Raw genomic sequence first — 26935 nt, 5'->3', positions numbered from 1 at the left:
TCCCAACTGTAAGCTCCCTCCCTCTGAGCTCCACTCCAGTCTGAGTGGGTCTTTTCCAATTTGGAGAGAGAGGAGCTGGTTATAGCCTACAGCACTGCTTCAGGGACCAGGCATTTGTAAAAATAATTTACAAAGTGTATTTTCATAACGGCATATGTATCCATACCTATAGTAAAGAAATCAACATGTATATATGGAAAAAGTTGCCAGCCACCGCCAGCGATTTTTATGATTTTCACTCAAATTGTATGGCCTCCAGTATATTATGCAGTATGAATATTTGCATATGCAATACACCAAAATAAAGATTTAGAACCTCTATTTAAAAAAAAAAAAAAATGTGTGTTTTTGTTCGGGAGGTTTTGTACAGAAGATGTGTAATAGGGTCCCTGAGTATATAACAGTGAAAACACACACACACACACAAAAATAAATAAATAAATAAATAAATAAAAAAACAGTAATAAATAAATATTATTTTGGTGTGGAAGCGTTGTCTTCTAAATGATGAGACAACTCGTCAATGGTGGGGAAAGAGTTAATATCTTCAGAATTGATTGAAATAGTGGTTATAAACCATGGGTGTTATAGTTAAAATCTAAGCAATATTAAATATTTGTTCTGTGTTTATCACACCACAGAAAAATTATTTTATTAATTACCCATTAAAATTTGAATGAAAAAAAATACCCCAAAGTAAATACAATAAGGTTTGAAAAACGACAAAAATAAAAAAATAATAAAAAAAGAGCAGTTTTCTTTGCTCTCAAACACTGGCGGCGTGTCCACTATTGGTGTTGAAACCACGCCCACTAACAGTAAATATCAAATATCGCTACAACCTAAATGAATGATTTTCCCTTGTTTGGACTACATTTTTGACCATCTTTAATTCAATTGCAAATGTTGACTTACAGCTCCTAAAACAACTCGAGTGACAAAGCATGAGCTTTAGAAACTCTCAATGAGGGCTTGACTTCACAAAACAGTAGCACAATCTACAAAATGGCATCCTTCTTAACAAACCGCAGGAGGACTCACACCCACTCAGTCAGCGGTGAGACGTGTCTATGAACACCAGGCGCCTTTCTGATCGTATTTCGGTGCTCAGCTGTTTTTCTGTCAGGCAGGGGTTCAGGATCTGGTTTGTACCTGTCATATCTGTCACCATTTACCATTTACCTGTGACTCAATCACTTAGAAGAGGAAGAGTACACCAGCCAAGAGTGAGTCTGTTTCAACATCGGAGGTGAAAGCGACAGAGACAGTAGTTTTAGAAGAAACATGGCACACTCTCAATGACAGTCTCTCTCTGTCTGTCTCACTCTTTGTTTATTATGTGCTGGCAGACACAAAATCAAAATTGGTCTCATTGGGAATGATTCTTCATGCATGTTATTGTAAAGAAAATAACCTTTCTGAAACAACTTTTCTATACTATTCGCTATTGAACCCCAAACAGGAGGCAAAAATAATTTCAGACTAATAATTGTGTAGCTTCATTTTCCCAATGTATTATCTATCAAGATCTGTCAGATATACTATCTATCTATCTATCTATCTATCTATCTATCTATCTATAATGTATATAGTTGTATTGTAAATATGATCAAACAAACAAACAAATAAAAATGGTTAAAACTGCAATATAAAACACATACAATGACATGCTATAATCACTTGCATTACTCAAATAACTAATAAAATAATTCATCACCAAACAATAATTGCTTTGACTGATGGTCACTAATGGACATTTGAACAAGGAAGGTAGAAGGGATGCCGGGTGACACATATGAACATCTGCAGCTCCACAGCTGACAGCTGGATGTGTTGTTATGGAGACTGCTACCGATGGCAAAGGCCTGGCTGACCTTGTTACATTAGAGCTTGCCGGGGATCCCAGCTGTCACTCACAGGAATTATGAGGAATAATTACCTCCACTCAAAACAGTAGACAGTACTGTGACAGTAGCACTGTACTTTTGCATTTGCTATCTTAAATCGCATAAGAACATCTGATGCATGACTAATATCATACTTAAAGGGGTCATGAACTGAGAAATTGAAATTCCCTTCATCTTTTGGGATCTTCTGTATGGACTTTATTTTTCCAGACCATGTCCATAAGAACTTGGTCATTTGTTCACTTCATTAGACCAGGGATTTGTTTTTCAAACAAGGCACAATTCAATGCAGGATTTTCCGAAATATTGAAACTAAAAGACAATGATGACTGACTATTTTGGATCTGATATTAATGTCACACCACACAAGTAAGGTTTTTTTTTATTTTTATTTTTTATGTAGTCACTATTGCTTTATCTGTAATTAAAGATCATTTGATATGTACTGAGTATCCATGCATTTTTAACCTAAATCACATCAGTGTCCATCTGTGAAGGATGTAGGCTGTCGAACATACACAACTGTTAGCCAATCATAGCAGCTGGCATTTACTTCAGAGTCTACAATATGCCATGCCTATTCAAAAATAATTTTCCGATGTGGTGGGACAGTAAATAGTCTATTACATATAAATTATGATGTTTATATGTAAAAATCTTGATATCATTGTAAGTAGACCTCGTAGAGCAGAAAAAAAAGTTCATGACCCCTTTATGCGAGAGATAAAAAACAGCTAATTTTGAGAAAAGCATATTAGAAAGAGTTGCACAACTCCAGGGAGTTACGCAACACAATCAGATGCATTTTCTAAGTGTTATCTAACTGCTAAATGCTAATTTCAGTCAAGTAACTGACAGGCAGGATACAAAAACTGTTTTGGACAATAATATTTCCTCTAAAAAACAGAGACAGAAATTAAAATTCACTGATGAATGTTACAAAAGCAGAGCAGATGCATTTCGATATGAGCCATTATGACCTTGTTTTGGACAAAACAAATATAAGAGATAAGTTATCTCTATTTAGTTTGAATAAATTAAAAATCAACTGACAAAAATGTCTAATATAACTAAAAAAAGGTAAAAAAAGAAAAAAAAAAAGAACAGTAAATGTACATGCTCAAAAATACAAAACAATATAATGTATCAAATTTAAAATATGTAATCATAGTACAAAAAATTAAACATGACAAGAGAAATGACTAACGTCCATGCACAAAAACATATGATATGTGTAACATGGAGTCAAAAGTCGAGCGGATCCATTTGCAGCATTTATTAATCACGGTCAGAAACAGACAAGATCAATCACCAGCATCCGGGATAACACAGATAATCCAGAGACATAGACATATTCCAGGCAGAGGTCGGGGCAGGCAGCAATCAGCATAAACAGAGTCGAAAAAACAAGAGCAATGGTCAAGGCAGCAGAAAATCACAGGCGGTACAAACAATCCAAGATAATACAGGGCAGGAAAAAAACACAAGGAAACCACTCTGAAATGTCAGACTAGGCTAAACAAGACTTCGCAATCACTGAGAGTCCAAACACAGTATATATAGGGGACATGAAATGATCAGTGTTTCACCAAAATATATAGGGGTATATATGGTGGTGATTAGCCCTAAGCACGGGATTATGGGAAATGGAGTTCAGACACCTGAGTGGAGTGGGCACTCCAGCTGATGAACAATGAACAAAGCTGGTGACAATATGATATAAGATATGATATAATGTAATATATTGCTTGTTGTTGTGAGCCTTTAAATGCATCGCTATTGCCATGTGAGCCTTTCGAAAATCTAACGCAATTCACTCATCTTTTCTATCTTATGCACAAGGACACCGCGTGAAAGGGAAGCAAATAATATTGACTTTCATTTTCATGAATTGTGAGGTGGCCGTGAGCTCCTATTTCACATGGAGACAAAGCCATGCAATTAAAAAGAAAAGAGCAAATAAAATCAATGTGGATCACTTACATTGTGGTGACAAAGACTCACCAAAGGACAACGCAGGCCTAAATCTTAATTAGCCTTTGTAATTGGCCCAATGCATGAAGGAAAATCCGATACCAAGACAGGATGGTTTCGCTGACTCAGCGTTAAATAAAGACAGGATTCATGTTTAGCATTCACTGATTAATGCTAAGAAGAGCCTATGTTTGAAGTAGCAACCTCAAAGATTACCAAACACTGTATATTTGACCACATGTATAATGTTATAATATGTATAGTGTTATATAGTATAATATTAGTTAATGTGTAATATTATGCAGTATAATATTAGCTTTACCACTAAAGAGTAGGGATGTCTCGATCAGGTTTTTTTGTGTGGCCCAATATAGACATTATAAATTGACTGTGTGGTCAAAATTACGAATAAGGAACTACTGATATAGGGCCCTGTCATACACCCAGTGCAATATGGTGCAAGTCGAATCGCAAGTGTTTTTGGTAGTTTCAGCCTGACGCAGTTCTCCTTTCCCCATCCTGCACTGTATTGTTTAAATAGCAAATGCATTTACTATTTATTCCCATGGGTGTGCTGGTCTAAAAAAAAATTGAGGTGTGTACAGGTGCATTGTTGGCACGTTGCTATTTTGAGGAACTGAAAATAGACTGTGCCATAGACCAATTCAAACCTGGTCTGAAGTCAATGGTGCAATATTGTTGTTGTTGTTGTTGTTGTTGGAAGAGTGTATAAGTAGAAAATGTGCCTCTGAGCGGGTCCACAATGCTCATTCAATTTGCTTGTTACACAGTGATGTGCAGCAGCATACAAACATTTTTAAATATGAAAAAATAAAATCTAAAAATGTAAAATATCATTAATATTGTGTAGGCTGTATAAACATAAAAATGCCTACATATCATAATGGATAGTCATTGCATGTATCAGAATTAGGCTACCTATTTGCTTGCGCATGAGCAGCTCCATTTCATCTCTGGAGATGTGTTCTGTATTTGCGCTTGCAAATTCTGCCATGTAAATAGCATCCACCATGACATGAGCAACTGCCTCTTAAAGGGAATGGGAGATGACAGTTTGGTTTATTGTTTGTAATGCCCCGAAAAACACCCATTACTCATTAAGAGAAAAGGGACAACCTGTTTAAACCATACACCCAGAAGCGAAACTAGCAAAAGTGGATTGGGACATGCCCTAAGTGCACCTGTGCCATGCCATTTAGACATGTCAGAATGCCAGTCTTTCAGTCAAATCTGAAGCAATGTACAACCAGAGGTGTAGTGGTAAAAAAAGAGGTGGGTAAACTATAAATTCTGGATGACCACATCGTGGTCACGGTAAGGTGGGCCACTGCCTACCGGTTTATGTGTATGCTGATGACATCGCTACAGGCTATCATTTGATATTACTACCAAGGGTATCACTGGTTGTTCCCTCATATAGGTCACACAATCACTATTCAATTCATACATTAATCTAAGTTCTTGTTAAATAGACTCAAGAATGTATAATATGGTTGAAATCTATAAAGTTTACTAAATGACAAAACAGAAAACAAAATGTTTTAAGAGAGACAGAGAGGGAGGCTTATATCCAGGGGTTCCAATGCAATTCACTTGTACATAATGATTAGGGATTTGGGATTATTTACATAGTCGATTAATCTGTTGAATATTTTCTAAATTAATCGGTTAGTTGTTTGGTCTATAATATGTCAGAAAAGTGTGGATCAGTGTTTCACCAAAAGCCCAGGAATGGTCCTCAGATGTCTCGAAAAAAAAAAGATACTCAGTTTACTGTCACAGAGGAGAGAGGACATTAGGAATGTAGGATATCAACTACACACTAGGGCTGTCAAAATTGCTCAAAAATTACGTTTGAATATTCCCTCTAAAAAAAAACAAACATGAATATTCAAACTATTCGAACATCTGGTCGCGCATTAAGTCAATAACAGGACAAAATAATACAAAGAGAGCATAACTACTTGTATAGGTATTTTAAGTTTAAACATATTTGACAACGTATTACCTACACAAAAACAAGGAAATCAACTAATGGCCAAGACCGCAGACCTCACGCTCTCTCACCCTCACGTTTTCTGCGCATAACGGTTTAAATGAACAAACACATTTTGAGAGCTGATCAAGAGTTTTGTGTAAGCAATTTAAGGTCGCGACTGTTGTCCCAAGGCTTTATTCAGTGATTGAAAACAAATATTATTAATATTTATTGAAGTTTTATAGCATATAGAACTGACATTGAATGCTCCGAGCGAGCTGTGCTGTGGTAAACATGGAACTTTTCCTTGACATGAAATGATAAATAATCAAACCTCGGTTCCATTGCTTGACAGAACTCCCCGAAGCATGCCCCATCAGCGATACTGATCGTTCTCATGTCCTTACTAAATTATTTTATCCGTTATGGCCTCTTGTCGTGTTGCAGACAAAGAGCTTGTGACGGGCGATGCAAAGTAATGTTAAGTGTCAAGACGTGACTGTTTAGCTGGAGTTCCACACATTATGCCATGCTCATTTGGGTGCGCATTTTTGAGATGTGACCTCATGTTGCTAGTGGTTGAATGGTATGCTAACTGTATCTTAAAAAACTTGCATACAACTTTATCTCGCGGGTCAACAATTTTACCTCACTTTCTCTGCTGTGGTCGAGTTGGGCTCTGCACTTACTGGCATCTTCCATGAAGACGCGTCAACTTTCAGCAGTGATTCTGTGCAAGACAGTGCGACTCCTGTGACCTGTCCCTGAACTCTCAGGCGCGCTAGCGCGCCCACTCGCAAAGCAGCCAACCACGCCTCTACTACCGCAGGCATTTTTTTTTCAATTTTTTTTTTTTTGAATATTATTTTTCACCTTTGAAATTCGTTTTTTTTTAACTACTCAAATATATATTCGAATTTAGAATATTCGTTGACAGCCGTACTACACACTAACAACAACTAAAGTGTAGCTACAAGTGTGGTCATGCTTCATTTCAAATCTGAGGATGATATCTCAAAAATTATGCATTTTATAATTGTAAGACCATATCATGGGAGGCTTTGGAGAAGTTTTTGAAATAATAAAATTATTATTTCTCCAAATGTGCGCACCATTGAACTATATAACCCTGGTGGATAGTGGATATTGTATGTATACAAACACAAATAAACCGGAGATTAGATGAATGGCTGCTGTATGAGTGATGATTTCTATTAAAAAATAATAATAACACACGTTATTATTATTATTATTATTATTATTATTATTATTATTATTATTATTATTAACGGATGTTTGACGTACCCGCGAAACCGTGAACAGCTAGTGATAAAATTAACTAGCTAGGTAGAGGTGCAGTCTGTTGCGTGTTGTTCATGAACGATTTGTTCATTTTGAACGACTCTTTAATATGGCTACAAATACAAATACAAAACTATAATGATATACTTTTATATAAATAATAATAATAAAAAAATAATAATAATGAACGAATGCTTTATGCCCATGCACAAAAACGCTACTGTATCTCCACATGGCAAGGGCATGCCATCAGGGATTCTTTACACTGTGACGCCTTTTTATGAAACTGAATATCCAGGTACTGAAAAGAAAAATTATAACGATATGTTGGTCATAAAAGTGAGCAGAGGCTGTTTATCCTGAAAGCATGTGAGGGATCAACATCCATCACCTCATCCAGCACATAATGACTCCTACATCCTTCACTGACTGCAACACATTCGGCTCAATGACTTTAACTTATCATGTGCTCACGACTGAATGAAAGCTGTCAAGAACATATTCTGGCCATATTCACCCTCAAAATTGATATAAAATATTAAATAAAATAAAAAATATATGAACATATAAGAAAAAAGATTTCAACTCATCTTACACATATATGCAAACTATCTTAATTAGGGTATTAAGATGCATATAAACTTCACAGCATAATAACCCTTTTAAAAATGTTGCATTATATACTATATATTAAATTAAATTTAAAAATAAATGTATGCATTTAACAGAGGCTTTTATCCAAAGCGACCTTCAGTGCATTCAGGCTATAAATTTTTAACCTATCATGTGTTCCCGGGGAATCGAACCCCCAACTTTGCACTTGAGTCTATGCTCTACCAATTGAGCTACATGAACACACACACACACACACACACACACATATGTATATATATATATATATATACACATATATATTTACATTGTATATTTTTTATATGTTAAAGATGCACCATTATCAGTAATTTCATGACATTTTCTCACAAACCAGATTACTGCAATTTAAACATATCAAATTTGAATTGTAAATTATTTAGACATTGTATTGTTTGTTATATCTAATTTAAGGTATGCTGAATTTAAATGAATTTAATACAGTAATATATATATATATATATATATATATATATATATATATATATATATATATATATATATATATATATATATGACCTATTGAGAAAATAAATTATTTCATAATGAAAAAAATTATTAATAATAATAATAATAATAATAATAATAATAAATCAATCAAAATAAGCTTAATTTTCCAAATCTTTTTTATTTTTATTTTGTTTTATTTAAAGTAAAAAACTAATAATAATCTTGAATTTTATACACATATAAAATTCCAAATATGACTTCCCTGATAAAATTTGAAAATGTATTATTTAAATAATAAACAATTACATACATACAAAATGAATGAGAAATGTATATATAGTTGTAATGTACATCCTCTCAGCAACTGAAAAAAATATAAACATATCACTGATAGACAGAGACAGATATAATTTTGTAATATTTCATTCATTCATTCACTGAGAGTGTCTGTGCAGTGCGCTTCAGTGTTTGAGCACATTAGTAGAACACTTCAGATGACAAACCTAACAGCTCTCAATATGCAGCCTAGCATGTGTACTGTATGTGTTCATGTTTGTGTGGTTTCTCCTCAGTGGCTACTTCACACCTCTACATGTTTTTCAGTGGACTTCTCAGTTATGCATGAGGGAGAGCAGAGCTGTAAATGCTGCAATACACAGATGCGCCCAGCATCACTCACATATTCAACAAATCCCTAATCATGTCCTAATGACACTTATGAGCTAATGGAATCACCCACACACCTCGCTGCTGATCCAACACCACTGAAACTCACTAAATATTTGCTTCATCTGCTCTCAGAGTGGCTTTTGTTTTTCTCCGAGTCTTTCAAACAGTGTTTTCTGTCTGACTGGATGAGGCACATTCAAAACCACTGTAAAATAGCTAAAAAAAAACAAAAAAAAAAACATTCTGAGCGAATGTCAGTTAAATTCTACGCTACTGTAAGTATAAGATTTTTTACAAGTCTCTTCTGTTCCCCGAATGAATGAATGAATGAATGAGCAAGCTTCATTTTTTATTTAAAGTTAAATGTTTTACTTTTCATCAAATCTATTTCCTAATAAATAACATACTAAACAGTTTTTTTTTTATTTGATAAAAAAAAAATACAGAAATACAGCAATACAGTAAAACAGTAATATTGCGAAACATTTTTATGATTTACAATAAATGTTTTCTATGTGAATATATTGTGAAATGTAATAAAGTAGGGCTGGGCGATATATCTAACGATATGATCATGCGCATTTAGTCTGTAAATCTGGTTCCGTGATTACCGCTAAATCGCCATCACCTGTTTTCAAATGGAGCGGCATTTAATAAACAAAGCCGTAGATCACTGACAAGCTATGCAATACCACGTTAATTATTGCAGATGAATCGCTTTCGATAATGAACACGATATCGCATAGCTTGTCAGTTTATTAAATGCCACTCCATTTGAAAGCAGGTGATGGCGATTTAGCGGTAATCACGGAACCAGATTTACTGACTAAATGCGCATGATCATATCGTTAGATATATCGTCCAGCCCTATAATAAAGCTGAATTTTCGGCATCATCAGGGTCACATGATCCTTTAGAAATCAATCTAATATGCTAATTTGCTGCTCATGAAACATTTCTGATTACTATCAGTGTTGAAAACAGTTGTGCTGATTCATACTTCAAAAACTTTGATGTATTTTACATTTCAGGATTCTTTGATGAAATCATCTGTAACATTATAAATGTCTTTACTGTCTCTTGCTGAATAACATTTTTAATTTCTTAAAAAAAAAAAAAGAAGTATGTAATTGCCTCCCTCGATTCACTTAAAAAAATAATATGCTAAACATAAGTAAATACATGTAAATAAATGTATATTAACGGACTGTAAGTAATTCTTGCAGTTAAGCAACACATTGAAGCGTAACATCTAATAACTCTGTTTTAGTTTGTAAAATGAAAATATGTTCACCAGCAGCACCTACAACTACTACAGAATCTCATATTCATCTCATCTAAGGCCACATTCATATCAAATTCAGATTAAAGTGTTCCTTCCTGAATTTTCCCTTGAGGATCAATACAGCCAAGGAAATCTATGTATTTAAACAGCATGGCTTACATTGAGTTTGCTGCTGATGTGACAGTGAGACCTTTTCAGGAGGTCAAGGAGGGATTATAATCAAAAATTCATTTGAGTTCAACATGGATTAAAAACTGAAATCACTGCACTTTAAGACTAAGACTTGAATGTTTTATCATCCTTGAGACGTTATGCAAGATTTTCTACAACACCTTTATTAAAATGAAATAATTTGATCTCTCGTTTTAGTAGCTGCTGAGTGTTAGGCTCACTAGCATGCTTCTGGGAGCAGTACTAAAGGACGTTAAAGTGCTTCTTTTACTCTAATGGAAGTGTTTTAATTTCAAATGCACTGTATATTGTTCCTTACGTCTGATCTTTTGTTGTCCCTGCAGCGCTGCTTGCATGAAAGGCACTTTATGAATAATTGTTGTCATGCTAGCATTGGGGAATGCTGAAAGATGATTTTGGCTCTACAATTTAATGCAAAAAAAAAAAAAAAAAAAAAGACGATTAGCTTTCTGTACACCGTCTTTGATAATAATGAAGAGCTTTGAAAATGTTCCTTCACAACAAGATACACTGCAAAAACAAATATAACAAATATTCATGGAACACATTTTACAAATACTATTTCAGACTTTCTACTTCAAAATCGAATGTGTTACTTGCCGTTTCATTGTCATTAATTGTGAATTTTATTAGCAATTTCTGATTGGAAATAGTTTGAAATAAAATAAAATGTAAATGTCAAATGATTTCTTTCAAACTAAAATGTTTAGTTTAATATTTTGCTGTTGTAGTTGTTATTGCGTTGTTGTTATAATTATTTATTTTAACTCATTTTACTGCATGAAGCTCAACTAAATGAAAATGGCAAACACTTTCTTGGCAGCTAGATAAAAAAAATAAAAAAAATAAAAAAAATTCTGGACCCACTTTATATTAAGTGGCCTTAACTACTATGTACTTACATTTTAATTAATAATTTAGTATAATGTACTTATTGTGTACATACATGTTTTTACATTGTACTTATATTTTTTTAAAAACTACATGTAATTACATCTGTATTTAATTTCTGTAATTACATTTATAATTACACTGTTGACCCATACTTTACACCTTAACCCACCCTTAAACTTACCCATACCTCCAACCCTCTCCCTAACCTTACCCCTATCCCACCTCAATAGCAGCAAAAGTGTTTTACAATACAATATGAACACAGTGAAGTACATTGTACTTATTTTTTATGTAAGTACATAGTAGTTAAGGCCACTTAATATAAAGTGGGACCAAAATTCTGTCTTTCTGATTAAAATTGCACATGTAATTTAATGTGCTCCTTGCCGTTTCTTTGTAATTAACTGAGAAAATTACCACCAATTTAAAAAGTGTTTCCACATCAGTTATGCTAGCTTATGTTTATTTATGCAATATACATGAATATTTTTGGGACACATGATCAGATCAAATGTTTTTGAATCCATTGCATATGAATTCACTCTGATCCTTCTGAAAATACAAACTGGACTCGGCTATTATAAGCTCTTCTATGTGTCATTATATCTTTTCTGTTTAATTTCACTGTATATATGTACATCTCAACAAATAATAAAGAAAAATAAGTCATCAGAGTTACAGTAGAACTAGCACGTTGCAAATAATTTGGCTCTGATCCTTTAGAAAGTCGTTTCATACACTATGTAAACAAACCCTTTATGCAGTATAAAAAATAAAATAAAAAAATGTGTCCTTGTGCACACAAAACCTTTCAGATGTCATGCAGTATAATTGAGACTCAGAAGCCAAAAGAGACTAATGCTCTTAGGATGACGCTAAAATGATACTTCCTCTGCTGTCTGACCCCAGACCAGAGGTAACGTATTCATCAGGATAAGAAACCAGCAGCCTGATGTTTCTCGTTTCCAGTGAAACTCTAACTCATTTGGTCTGATGAAATGGCACATACATCTGTTTTCTTCCCAAACAGCGTGATCTCGTTTTTTTTGTAGCTCAAGGCTAATGGTGGCATAACGTCTCCTGCAGTTTCTCAAATTGAGATGAATGCGAACCCCTGTGGCTTTATGGTAAAATTAATAACACAGATAATTTATTTCTCACAATGGTTACATTTGTTCTGTGGAATCACATCCTGGTGGGAAACCTCTGTGCTTTGCAGTAGGGATTTTTAATTGCTGACCAAAAATGCATCACAAAATATGATTTCACAAAGGAGAGCTAACAAGCCACAATTAGCAAATAAAAGATCTTAGCATGAGGTACTTGCAAAGATGTTTTATTACATGAAAATAGTTCAATACAAGATGCCTGAATATGAAAATCCAACATGCATCTATTGCATTTTTTAATTACATTAGATCAATATCATTAAAAACTTAAACAATCAGTGTTGTCTTTGTAAACAACATAACAATTTCTAAAATTAAAGTGAAAGTATATTAGAATTATTATATAGAAATATAAACAACACACACACACACACACACACACACACAAAAACCTTATAGATTTAGTAGCACTTTATTTTACAGTCCTGTTCCTCATGTACATACTTGGTACTTATTATAGTAATTACAATAACTATGTAATAACTAGGTACTAACCCTGAACCTACCCCTAAACCTAACCCTACCCCATGTAGTTACCTTGTATTACCAGAACTTTCTTAGATAAATACACTGTAAGTACACTATAAGTACATGTAAGTACACGTACTGTAAAATAAAGTGCAACCTGTATTTCTTTTACGTCAAGTTAAATTAATGTTGCTTTGGCAACTAGCTCAAATGTTATTTTATTATTTTATTATATTTCGATTAATGTTTATTTTACTTTAAATAACATAAATGTTGCATATATTGCAAAAGCAAATTAGACACCTCAACATTAACATTTCTCTGATCTGAGCTGTTATCCACATTCATTTTAGAACTTTATTCCATGCAGTTTAGGAGAAACATCTGAGCTGAAGTTGAAAGAGAAACATGCATGAGAGTTCCACTAAGTCACCTGAACTATAACAGAGCAGCTTTTCCTCTGGGAACTGCTATAATTACACTGCATTAACCCATATCGCATATATACGCCCTTGAGTTAGCGGTACTGGCATTGTCCATTCAAAAACCCATGTGGTTGACGTAATCAGCTCGATACTGACCATTTCCAAAAGGCATCCCCAGGCTGCCTCTGTGAACGTTTGGTAAACCACACAATTTCTACAATCGATGCAGTGAATGAGGCAAGACTTGGACAAGACGCCATCTGAATGTCTTCACTGGCCTGCCAATCAATGCAGGTGAGAAGGGCACATCAACAGAGGCTGTGGGTAAATGCCACGTATGCCACATGGAGCAAAGGTCAGTCCCTACCGGCAGCCCGTCTGAGACAACTGCACAATGCCATGCTATTTCAAACAAAAACTAGCATCTGTGCGGCCGTTCTATAAATATTCGAAACCAACTGAATTATCCTCTTTTGCTAATCGAACTGCGGCACCGTAAAACCAGTCAATATCTCTCAGCGGGGGAGAGATATACTGATTTAAAATCTATAGCGCAGAAAATGAGCTCTAAAAAATACAAAACAAGAAAGGCAAAATAAATGGATGCCACATCAGGACATTTAAGTTAAAAATAAAATAAAATAAAATAATAATTTCACAAATTAATTATTAATTTAAAGAGTTTTGCTTTCCAAGTTATACAACACATGCATTTTCACATTGAGTATGTTGCAGTGCTTTGGAGGGAACAGAATAATGGACTTTCGCAGCAGTCGTATCTGTGGGTGGATGGCATTAAGCTGTTAAAGCTAACGCCTATAGGTCATATGAATCAAGCAGAACCATCACTCAAACTATATTAGCATGCCATCAATGGAAATACATTAAACATTCAACAGAACTGAGCAGCTTTAGGAGGTGTAAACCACCAGTGAGCAATTAGCAGTGTTTTTAAAGTCAAGCAAGCTCTTACTCCTGCATTTCCAAATCTCTAAATCAACATGACATTCACGCCCCATTTTACTCTAGTAATGTGACTAGAATGGAGCAATATTTGGCTAAATCTAGTGATGCACTGAAATAAAAATGTTTGAAAGAAAAACTCAAACCTACTGCTGAAAAGCGAAACTCCTTGTTTGGACCACCTATCAATAACATTCATTTCAGTGTTTACACTGACTTCCTTCAACTGAAGTGATTCTACAATAGACATAAATAAACAAACAAATAAATAAATAAATAAACACTCACATTTTAAACTGACAGCAGTAAAGTACAAAATAATATGCTTGTGTTAAAAAGGAAAATTATAATAATTATGAAGCAAACGTAAAACGATATCTGTCTTTGTAAAATAACTGTTACGATTTTTTGTTACTTGAAACACTGGTTCCCTGTAAAGTTTAGAATTGATTTTAAAATAACTGTCTTTGTATACAAGGCTTTATCTGGTCTTGCACCAAAATATATCAGTGGCCTTCTGATTCAGGTCTAACAATCAGCTTCTCTTAACTGTCCCACGTTGTCGCTGTAAAACAAAGGGTGGTTTGTCTTTTTCAGCTGCAGCTCCTAAACTTTGAAATAGTTTGCATGTAAATGTGAGACTTGCTCCTTCACTAGCCAGTTTTAAGTCTGTTTATAAATCATATTCGTTTTCTCTTGAATTTGATTAATGTCAGTTTAAGGTTTTGATGTCAGTTTGCTCTGATTATATTTTAATGTTTTGGATAATGCATATATATATATATATATATAAAATTTACATTGTTATATTATGCTTTTTATATATTGTGTTTTGTTGTACAGTACTTTGGGGTAACTGTTGCTTTTAAATGTGCTATAGAAATAAATTTTGACTTGACTTGTTACTTAAAAAAATATTTAAAAACAACAACGACAAACACTATTATTATTTCATCTAGTTCAACATTTCTCAATATCTACTGGCAGTCATGACGATTTCAAGCCATTTGATGTAATATCTCTGCAGGAGAGTTGTTAACTTTATAATTAGTCAATAATACCATAATTTTGTTAGTTTTGGCTAAGAGCTTGCACGAAAACAAGAGGCGGTATTTATCACACTAACCAATCACAGCCAATCATAAACGATCAAGTCCAATTATAGCTTGATGGAGGCATTGCCTCCTCTCATATGACTTTCCCTCATTCATCTCAATGAGCTCTTGGAAAAGTTGCAGAACGCTTTGGGGTCTCTGTAGAAAGTCAATGGATCGAAGGGAGGCTAGCCTCTACTATAACTTAGGTATACCTGTAACTTTTGTAACCTGTGGATGTCGCTGGACAGTGTTACTTTATAAAAACAAGTGACTTTAAGACTTTTAATATCATATTTAGTCATATGCAGTTTTATTTGGTATAATTCCCAGAGAAAGTAGGAACTGATAAAATAAAAAAAAATAAAAAAAGATTCTAAGTGATCTGACAAATACATAAATGTTAAAGGGGTCAAATGATGTTGCTAAAAAGAACATTATTTTGTCTATTTGGTGTAATTAAATGTGGTTACATGGTTTAAGGTAAAAAAAAAAAAAAACAAACAAACAAACAAAAAAACATTATTTTCCACATAATTATTGTTTCTCCTCTATGCCCTGCTTTTGGAAATGCGTACATTTTTTCAAGGTTTGTGGTCTGAAAAGTGAGGTGTGCTCTGATTGGCCAGCTATCCAGTGCATTGTGACTGGCCGAATGTTTCAAGTGTCTGTTGAAAATGTTAAGCCCCTCAACATATACTGTTATGGCATGTCCTGTTCAGAACACCGGCATGACAGGACAAAAACAATAAAACCCATTACAAATAAGGGAGTTGTCGCACCTAGTGGGAACATAATTACTGATTATAATGACTTATATTGTGTTTTTATGCGTTGCATTGCTTATTGTAAACATTAGCTGGACATACCCGGTTACGACCAGCACGGATCATCTCTAGGCATCACGAAGTGGATACCGTGCTTTTTTGGAAGGCCAAACCAAGTAGTTTCACTTTCACAATGAAACACACAGCTTCTCCATGAAATGGTTCTGGCAGCAACAGCAAGAATAAAAGGTACGCCTTCTTTCTTTGCGTGAACATTTGGGTGGCAAATCTTCCCACACAGTGACGTAATGATGATGGGGCGTGTTTAAACGAGTCGTTTTAGGGGTTGTGGACAAGTCTTAACTTTTATAAAGAATATGTGAGACTTTAGTCTTTGCAACTTTACAGATCTTCTCTATGCACCAAGAGTTTGTAACACTCCAAAAAGAAAGGACAAATTGAAATTGCATCATATGACCCCTTTAATGTATGTTATTATAAACAAACAAACAAACACTGGAATGTGCACTGATAAATCATACGCAGTTTAATCAGGAACTTGTATTTCAGAAAGTAAAATAATACATTTTACTTTCTTGCTGACTTAAAATTATGAAAATATATAATATGTCTATTCAAACAGTCTCTGAACATTGGGAGTCATTTTCTTACAGAAGCTCCAAAATCCATTCTGCAGCAATCCAAAGGGAGAAATCTATATTTGAAAACCGAGCTGGAAACAGAAAGCGCATCTTACCGATGAAGAGGTTCCACTCAGGGTCCAGGTCCGCTTGGTTGGCCAGGCAGCCCCGCATGACATTTTGACAGTAGTTGGCACAGGGTTTGAGGCCTGGCAGTCCTCCACAGTATGGACAGTACAGCATTTTGGTCAATGCTTTACTGCAGGCTGGAGATATATTGACCTGCAGGAGAAATACAAATGGAAAAAAGTTAGTCTTGAATGTGCAGCGTTGCATTTGGGAGTTGTTTTGCTAGCCGTTGGAAGAAATAGAGATTTGGGTTGAAATATATTCTAGCAGGACACTCCACTATGCACTCATAATCTATGAAAGGACCTCTGTTGGGTATTAAAACTGGACTGAGTGGTTTGTGCAACACTTAAAGTGGTTTTCAGAGTGAAGAACTGCATTGACAACAGGTCAAATGTGTCTTTTAATCCACACCGGGGTGAGATATTCGTAAAAGCATTGCATTTGCTCAATGCATGTCTATTTTCAGTGTCAATATGGGTCCAAGGGTACTATATTCGCAGACACTTGTTGACAGCCCTCGAGCAACAACATTCTCACATCAGCTAGCCTTCAGAGCAGACATATCTACTTCCAGCCGTCTCTGATAATTGTATGTCATTCCCTATCTTTATACTTGACTCAGAGCTTGTGCGCCAGCCATCTTCTTTCCATCATGCGCAGGAGGCTCTTCAAAGGTCAAGGCCGCACTGAAAGGAGGCAGACGGTCAACTGGAAACAAGTGACTACGGTTGGGTTTTTCACAGAGATCCAAAAGGACATTTGTTGATTGATCTGATCAAACCTGACAGTGTTGTGCCTTGTAACACTGCATCTAACTGTAGCAGTGTTGTTACCATAAATTGAAACTAAAACAAAGAGCATTAAAATCATTTTAGATAAATGAAATGAAGATTTAAAAAAAAAAGGAAATGTAAATCTAATATTAAATACAATTTACAATTAATGTTGCCATGGCAGCTAATTGAAATAAGTTCAAGTACCAAAATGACTATCAGTGACATCAAAATAAATTAAAGGTTAGGCATAATAATAATAATAATAATAGTAATAATAATAATAATAATAATAATAATAATAATAATAATAATAATAATAATAATAATAATTAACATTAAAATGAAAAGCTAATTCAAAATATTAATACAAATAATTAAAACTTAATTATGTCTTAACTGTGAGTTTACATTTCACAATTACAAGTATGTTTCTCTTAATTGTGATTTTAGATCTTACAATTGTTGTGATTGTATTTCTTATTTTAAACTTAATCGCATTATTTGCACGCTGATAAAAACAAAAAAAAAGACAAAAGTTAATCTAGTTTATATTAATTTGCAATATATTTCCAATTACTTAAAAATTAAAACAGAAAATTTTAAATTTTAAAAAGGTTACTCAAATTTAAATGAAAAAGCTACTTTAAAGTATTAATAAATACTATAATGGTATAAAAAATAATACTAAAATAACATCATTTTATTCTATTTTACACAAGGATAAAAAAGCAAAACAACCATTTATTTAAGTCCCATTTATCTATTTCGTAGATCAGAAAATGTTTTAAGTAAAATAAAACAATGGTAGGCATTATACAAAATATACTAGGCAGTACACTATATAGGCCTTTGTTTATCAACTCAAAAGTGTTTCTTACTTTAAGTTAGTCTCTACCTTGCCTTCTTCTGAGGTAGAGTATGGAAGTGAGTTTTCAATGAACTTTTCTAACGTTTCAAACACATGTATCCTGTCAAGCTTCACTTATTTACCCTTCCAAATCTTTGCTTTACACGACTCCACCGTCGGCTCGTAATTGAAAGAACAAGTGTAGGATCAGTTGCACGTCACACCTCCGGATTCGGGGATAAACTCTTGGCGTCTTCTGTGATGATCCAGACAGCGCCCAACTCCCTTCCTCTCCCGTTCCAAAGCTACAAGTGTTTCTAGAAGACTGTGAAGGGAGAGGATCAAACGGAGCTGCTCTGACGCGGCCGTTTTACACTCCCACATCAAATGCCGAGCGCAGGAGAGCTTTGAACGCAGTGTGTCTGCAATTTCATCACAGTAAGACTTACTCACACAATGCACCGACAGTTTCTGTTTCATACACTTCCTAATCAGCCATTAACTTCAGACAGTACACTGAACAACTGTCTAGTTGCACATGGGACTTTGAACAAGGGCTCTAACAGGATATGTCGTTGTTTTCATGATTTTATATGGTATCTGAGAGGTTGGTATATGTCAAGGATATGTCATTGTACTCTGTACCAGGATTGTGCCACAATATGACATTGTACTTTTGAGAATGAGGAAAAATCTGCATTGTTAACATGCTTAATACACTGTCTGAAGGTTGTCAAGACATAGTCTGTTTTAATGGAACCACAATGCTGACTTCTCTGCCACTGTAAAACTGCAAACATGCATATAAAAATAAGATTTTTTTATGCATTATTATTATTATTATTATTATTATTATTAAGTGTGCAGAAAAGTGAAACTTGCTCATTCAGGCTTAATTTCCCATTTAAAATACACCATATGAGGTTTTAAAATCAATAAAAATTCTCTCTCTTTAGGATGATTTCAGAGACGACAATTTTTTAAATCCAATTTAAGATTCTAGACATTTACATATTTATTTATTTATTTAATTTGTCCTTTTTATGAGTGCAGAAAACAGAAATTTGTGCTTTTTTAAAATAAAGAAAAAAAAATACTTTTCAGTTTCTCATAAAAACTCTAAACCCAATATATACAAATATTTTCAATTCATTTGTTATCAGTACAGTCTGTTATTTTTTATAACAAGATTTGTTCACAGAAGTGCTGTAAATGAATAATTACCAACTGAATTAAATTTTGTGAATTTGGATTAAAAAGCGGGGTGGGGTGGTGGAAGGGTTTTAATTTAATATTTCTTCTATATTATGCATTCCAGTCCAAATATTTGGTGTTAATGAGTAGTTTTTAATTCAATGACAGTGACATATTTTTGTGCCATAAAAATGAATTAATTTATCTAAAGTGACTGTTTGCTGTTCATTAAAAAATAAAAATAATAATAAATCTGGAGAAATAAAATGTATCTTGGATTTTCCACAAAAAAATATGAACTACTGTGACACTGAACACTGTAATAATGAAGCTGAAAATTCACCTTATATCATAGGAATAAATTACATTAAAATATATTCAAAAAAAAAAAAAAAAAAAATCTGTTTAAATTTAAACAATATTTCACAATTTTACAGTTTTTACTGTATTTTAATCAACAAATGCAGCCTTTGAGGGCAGAAGATACCTCTTTCAAAGACATTTTTCAAACACTCTTACTGACCCTGTTTTTAAAAACATAACTAGCTGCATATTTTTGAAATGGAGCTGTCCAATTGCACTGATATATAAAAGTAATGCAATTCCTCAAGCCAATAAATAGTATATATTGTAGGCACCTGAGGTCAACAAAATGATTTATTCTAGAGCTATGCTCATGTACCCAGTGCATGGAGATATTAAAGCGTAACCTGTGAGCAATAAAATGTTCCTGCGGGTTTGCCCACTACATATTTTCAGTACCAATCTATCTTAACAAATGCCTGGCAGTGATGGAGTAGAAATATGAGGTTCAGCATGCGACAACACGTGATGGATCACATTAGGTAATTTCCATGTTTCAAAGCATGCAAAACAATGCATTGTTCATTAAAAAGTAAAGCAGCCTTCCTCAAAATGCTCTGATAGACCTGTTGCAAATCAATCTGAAAAGCCCAGGAATCAACAAAAGCCGAGGAGAATGCAACTGGCAGTAAGCTTGATCAGCAGCTGAGATTTCCTGAGGACAGTGAGACCTGTAAGTCATTTATGAATTCCAATGAAATCACTTTTTTTTTCACATCAGCTGGTCACAATCGTCAAATTCCATCAAAACCGGATTCTAAACCAAATAATATAATGACTGACAATATCTTTGAAAACATACCACTCTTTAAAAACATATATTGGCCGACTATTTTTAACATTTTATATAATTTGCAAATACACAATCTCTTAAAATTATTTGCACATAAAAAGCATTGAATAGAAATGCAAACACTGCTTGTGTTCTGGTATGTGTGAATAGGGAAATATAGTAGAAATACTTACTTAAATAGATCTGACATTTGATGTGAAATTTGACAATTCGATTCAATTCAAAGATTCGAAAGGTTTGATTCAAGTTTGCATTTTAAAACTTAGACCAAAGATTATATTAAAAATATTTAAATAAAAGACTGAATTCAAAGATTCAAATCAAAGATGCAACAGCTCTGATGAAGCATTTCATGGACTGTAATGGATGAGGGTCTGCCAAGATCCTAGTCAGTTTGAAATCTTCAAAGACTGACAAGAATGTACATAGAAAAAGATCCATATTTTGCCATCTTTTTTTTCACACTCAATCCATCTATATTCTTGCAAATGCACCATTTCCACTGAATTCAGTGTATTTGTATCATTCTCTGGCATAAAATAAACTGTAGTGCATAACACTAAAAGATGAATATGCTTAAAATGTGTAACAAATTACAAATCAATGATTCTAAATAGTCACAGACAAATACAATGGTCCATAACAGCCATTGTCCACTCTTTAAAAGCATATTATGTTCAAACATTCTGAACATTTTGCATATGCAAAATTTAAAAAGCACTAAAAAGTATTGTAAACTGAGATTTAATTCAAAAGATTAAATTCAATGATTAAATTATTCAATATATCGATTAAAATCAGAAATGTAAAACTACGATTTAATTAAACTAATCGAATCAATGACCCGGTTCAAATGAAAGATTCAATTCAACAATTCAGTTAGATTCTCAGTGCTATCACACTAATGCATATTATTCATCAACTCTGATGGAGAGTGTAATGCCTAAGATTCAGTCTGATGGTTTGAAAACAGCCGGGTCATCTTGAAATCAAGCTGGAATACAACAAATTGGATTTCCAAAACCACAAGTGTGCCCGCTTGTCTTTACACGTTGTCATTTGAGCCCCTGATTGCTAAAGGCTTGCTAATTCGCATGGGTCAACATGTAGAAAAAGTTACATACTGTACTTTTGGCCACACTTCATCCATTTACATCCATTCCAACTGAATTAAATGTATTTGCTCCATTATCTTGAATGCATAACCCTCAGAGATGAATATGCTTAAATACAGGATTTTCCCTAAAAGGGTTTAGAATCATAAGTGCACAATGATATCATCATATCAGCATGTAAGTGATGAGAAGAAATGCACAAGCAAAGTGCCTCCTAAATCTTTCTGCAAGGAAACGCCTTCAGCATAAATCCGAAATGGGGAGTTCTGCTTATAAAAAAACCATAACGGACAATAATATACTGTGCTGTATCTACAGGGAGAAGATAAAATGGCTTTGAGCAACTGCACAGAAATCCTGCAGGGTACATCCATTTTAAGCCTGGCACATTTGATTTCTCATTCAGTGCTGAACCACATAGCCAGGGTAAACCAACCCATGGGAAATCTTGCTGAACAAATCCTGAGACTCGTCAGCCGCATCTGGGAATGAAAATATATGACCAATGGTTTTAGGAAAGGCACAGAAATAACCTTGAAGGGTGTTAAGAGATGCGATACAATGCGACAAGCTTAGAGCCACTCTAATGTGATGCTTTTGGCATGACAAAAAGAACATCCCTGTCAGCAGTTGGATCTAATCCACAGTTCTTATGACAGTAGGCGCAATCCAAACTGGCACGAGCCTCCAGAATCAACCCCAACACACACACACACACACACACACACACACACACACTGAAGGAGTGAAACTTTGAGGGGAGCAGCTTGTGAGTGTAGGCTTGCATCTTATGATATAATCGGATCACTGAAGACGTGGCACCTCCTTCTGTTCCTCTCTTTCATTTCAAATGTCAGAGAAGGGCTGGGAAGGTGCAAGGAGTGACTTGAGAAGTTAATAAGGACCTGAAGCTAACAGGAAGACACTGGGCTCCTCACGAGTCATGATTGAAACAACAGAACGTACAGTATATGATTTTTCGAAGCTGTACACTCCTAAAAATGAAGGTTCTTTATTGGCATCGATGGCTCCTTTAAGAACCTTTAAAATCCATGGAATCTTTCCACTGCAAGTTCTTTAGATTGTTAAAAAAGTTCTTAACACTAAGAACAAACAGTTATTTTGTTCACTTAAAAGGCTGAACTTGACTTATTTAAATCTTATAACTATTATTATTATTATTATTTAAAAAAAAAAAAAAAAAACATTCAAAGAGTGATCAGAAGTTTAGTAATGCTCATGTTGAAGACATGTGACCATGATGTTGTTTAATTTATAGTCAAACTTTAGTATTTACTTGTGTGGAGATTATCTTCATAAAAAAAAAAAAAATCATTAAACTTCTCTTGGTCACTTAACAAGCAAAGTAATTTGCCCGCAATGACACAAACTAGATTTGCACACTGTCCTACTAATCCAAATAAAGCTCAATCTCTCTAAAGATCTTATTAAATAGCACTCATGTCGGCATGAGCTTTCTTTGGAACATTATAGGCATGTCTGGCCAGCATCATTAGCCTCATTGGCACCGCCAGTGAACTAACACGGCAAAAGTCAACACACCATCTGCCACCTAGAAAAGCACCTAAAAAAGTGTCTGAAAAGGAAATGTGAATTTAGAACTTGTAATACATTTTATTTTATTTTTTCAGATACCATAATACTAATCCTTTACACGTGCACATGGGAAAGTTAATACAGTATGATAAAGTTAACATGATTAATCACAATTATATAATAATATAAATAATGTTTAGCATATTAGCCCTACCTGACTGAGGAACCAAATTTTCAGGTTCAGTTCCATGCAGTTGCATATAATACTATAATACTAAGAAAATATTATGCTATTATAATCAGCTATATTTTAAAATACAATTGTATTTTATTATTACTATTATTATTATTATTATTATTATTTAAATCAGTTTTCATATTTCTCATTTTTATTTTAGTTAAAGGTTTAGTAATTATGTTGTGTTTTTGTCGTTTTTATTATTGTTATTAGTACTTTTTTAAATTTTATTTTACATTGCAATTATTCAGGTGTTTTTTTTGTGTGTGTGTGTGTGTGTGTGTGTGTGTTTTTTTTTTTTTCTTTTTTTTTTGACTTAAAATTAAGGTTCGTTATTGGTATTGATGGCTCCTTTAAGGGCCTTTAAAACCCATGGAATCTTTCCACTGCAAGTTTTTTAGATTGTTAAAAAGTTCTTCAAACATAGAACAAACAGTTATAGTAGTATATGTATATATATATATATATATATATATATATATATATATGTGTGTGTGTGTGTGTGTGTGTGTGTGTTCATTTATATACATGTTCATTTATAATTGTGAACTGAGCAAGTATTCTTGGAGCAAGAGTTTAGCTGTTAGCTTAATCACCTTCATTGGGGTAAATATTAGAACTCCGCAACCCAACATAGGACAAGCAGTTTGGAAAATGAATGGATGGAAATATTTGAAATAAACGTGCCAATATATCTTAGCACATCTTTCACAAACTAAACCAACCTTGACTGAACTCTTGAAAAGCACCTTTGCTTCTGCTACCTGAGGAAACTGAAACAACCCACACAATTTTTTTTTTTACACTTTTGCTGCATGCCCACACTTCTGAAACATGTATGTTTACTCAGAACAATGTCATCAGATAGAGAGAGAGAGAGAGCATCTCTCCGATTGCAATTGCTGTCAAAAATGGCTAAGAAATTGAAAGAAATGTTTGCTTCAGTTTCTCTGATGTTTCTTATGCGAACATACTCAAATGTGTCTTCTCTTAATTTTATAATTCTGCACTCTCACTGTAGAACGTTTTCAGCACATTTATGTCTATTCACATTTCTCTGAAGATATTTTATACCAAACGTCAGATAGATGGTGATATTTCAAGTAAATCCACTTAAATTTACTTACTTAAAATAAAAAATAAAAAAGGTCTCCTGAGCTCTGAAAGAACAACCTTTGAACAATAAAACCCTCTTCTGGAGATGAACATTCATATCCTACTGAAACCAAATAGACCAAAACATATTTTAATGAAAATATGTAAACACAGTACTTGGAACTGTTGCAGATACATACGTCTCTGTGTGTTTTAGTATCATTGAGATTCTATTTTTATAATTATTTTGCCAAGGTTTTTATTTTTACAGTTTCTATTATAAATTTAGTTAAAGTTTTAGTGATTTTTAAGTAGTTTTTGTAATGTCTATAAAGTTATTATTATTTTTTATTTCTATAGTACAAGTTAACCATTTATAAATGAAATAAGAAATGTTGCCTTAAAATGAAATGCATTTAAAGTGAAATAATGATAAACAACATTTGCAAAAACGTTTCATTTGTTAATTGCATCAGTTACCCTGAACTAACAATGAACAATTTTATAGCATCTATTAATTTTACGAACTTTTATGAATATATATATATATATATATATATATATATATATATATATATATATTTTTTTTTTTTTTTTTTTAAATCAAAAGTTGTAGCATAATTATTGTTATATATCTATTAAAGGTCCTATGACATGAAAATTTCACTTTCTGAGGTTTTTTTAAGATTAATATGAGTTCCCCTAGCCTGTATATGGTCCCCAAGTTTCTAGAAATTTGAATCGGTGTAAATCGAGATTTTTCTATCTTTCTCTGCCTTTGAGAAAATGGAAGCTCAATCGGGCTGATCTTGAATCTCCTCGTTGTGACGTTGTAACGAGAATTGTTACCTCCCCTTTCTCTGCTTTGCCCGACCAAATATTTATATATAATTCAGTACAAACAGACTTTTATGATATGGATTCGACAGCACCGGCACAAACAGTGAGTAACAGTGTTCATTAATGCCTGATCTGTAATCAGTGATTTCTGATGGGTAGCTAATCATTCAAGTTCACACAGACTTTCTTTCTAAATCGTTTAATACTGATGCATCAGTGAATCAAGCCAATGACTAAACGATCAACTTCGCGTTGTTTCTCTTATTAGCATGAAACAAATCTGTTATTTAAATTGTGATTTAACTACAGAGAGCGATCAAAGAAAGCTCACTTTTTTTTCCGGAGCTGTTACACATCGCGAGTATATCTGCACACTTGCCCAAACTGCCGTTACAATGAATGACGCTGTTATGCTGCACAACGGAGCTCTTACTGTGTTCATGTGTTTGCTGTTAGCTGTGGTGAAAGCATTTTGTGAGGTAACGTGTTGCAATAATGACGAGATCACTGCATCCACGCGATAAACAGACTCTGTCTACTCAATGCTCATCACTGCAGCCTTTCATGTGATGGGAAAAGATCGAACATTTTTTTATATAATCCACACTTCCACGATTCGTTAATCTCGACAGCTGTAATAGTAAATATATATAACGTTATATTTGAGAGGGGTTCCACATGAACGCATTTCGAATGCAAAGATGTCAGCCAATCACAACAGTTGTGGTTTACTCGGAGTCTCATAGCAGACACGCCCCTTCAAACAGAGCATTCAAGCCAGAGGGCTAATGTCAGGATATAAAAATGCTTTTTATTTCTAAATTTTAAATGTAAAAATCATACTAACAATATAAGTACACCTAAGAGAACATTAAAAAGCATTTAAAGATAAGGAAATGATCCATGTCATGGGACCTTTAATAATAATTAATGCACTCTGGACTGACATAAAATATATTGCTCAGTGCCCGGTTAGTTAATGCAACTACCTAATGTTAACAAATGACACCTAATTGTACAGTGTTACAATAAATAATATAATAGCCTAAAAATCATATAGAATTAACCCTGACTAACCCAGCTGTAAAATGTTGCACAGCTTGTATAGCTAAAAGCAACAGCATTTGTGCATATG

General features: G+C 33.8%; 1 protein-coding gene across 3 annotated transcripts in view; it reads right to left on the bottom strand.

Moving 5' to 3' along the window:
* LOC113100748 (glypican-6-like) overlaps window positions 1–26935 on the bottom strand; it is a 214871-nt gene that overhangs the window by 55067 nt on the left and 132869 nt on the right. For all 3 annotated transcript variants that reach the window (XM_026265362.1, XM_026265395.1, XM_026265428.1), the window contains exon 4: window positions 16967–17132. In XM_026265362.1, coding sequence (XP_026121147.1) covers window positions 16967–17132 — 166 coding nt within the window. The remainder of the gene's footprint in view (window positions 1–16966; window positions 17133–26935) is intronic.

This window comes from Carassius auratus, chromosome 1, assembly GCF_003368295.1.
Source record: "Carassius auratus strain Wakin chromosome 1, ASM336829v1, whole genome shotgun sequence".
In the NCBI taxonomy this organism is placed as follows: Eukaryota; Metazoa; Chordata; class Actinopteri; order Cypriniformes; family Cyprinidae; genus Carassius; species Carassius auratus.
Note: the sequence above shows the minus strand (reverse complement) of the source record. Positions and strands in the feature narration are given on the sequence as shown.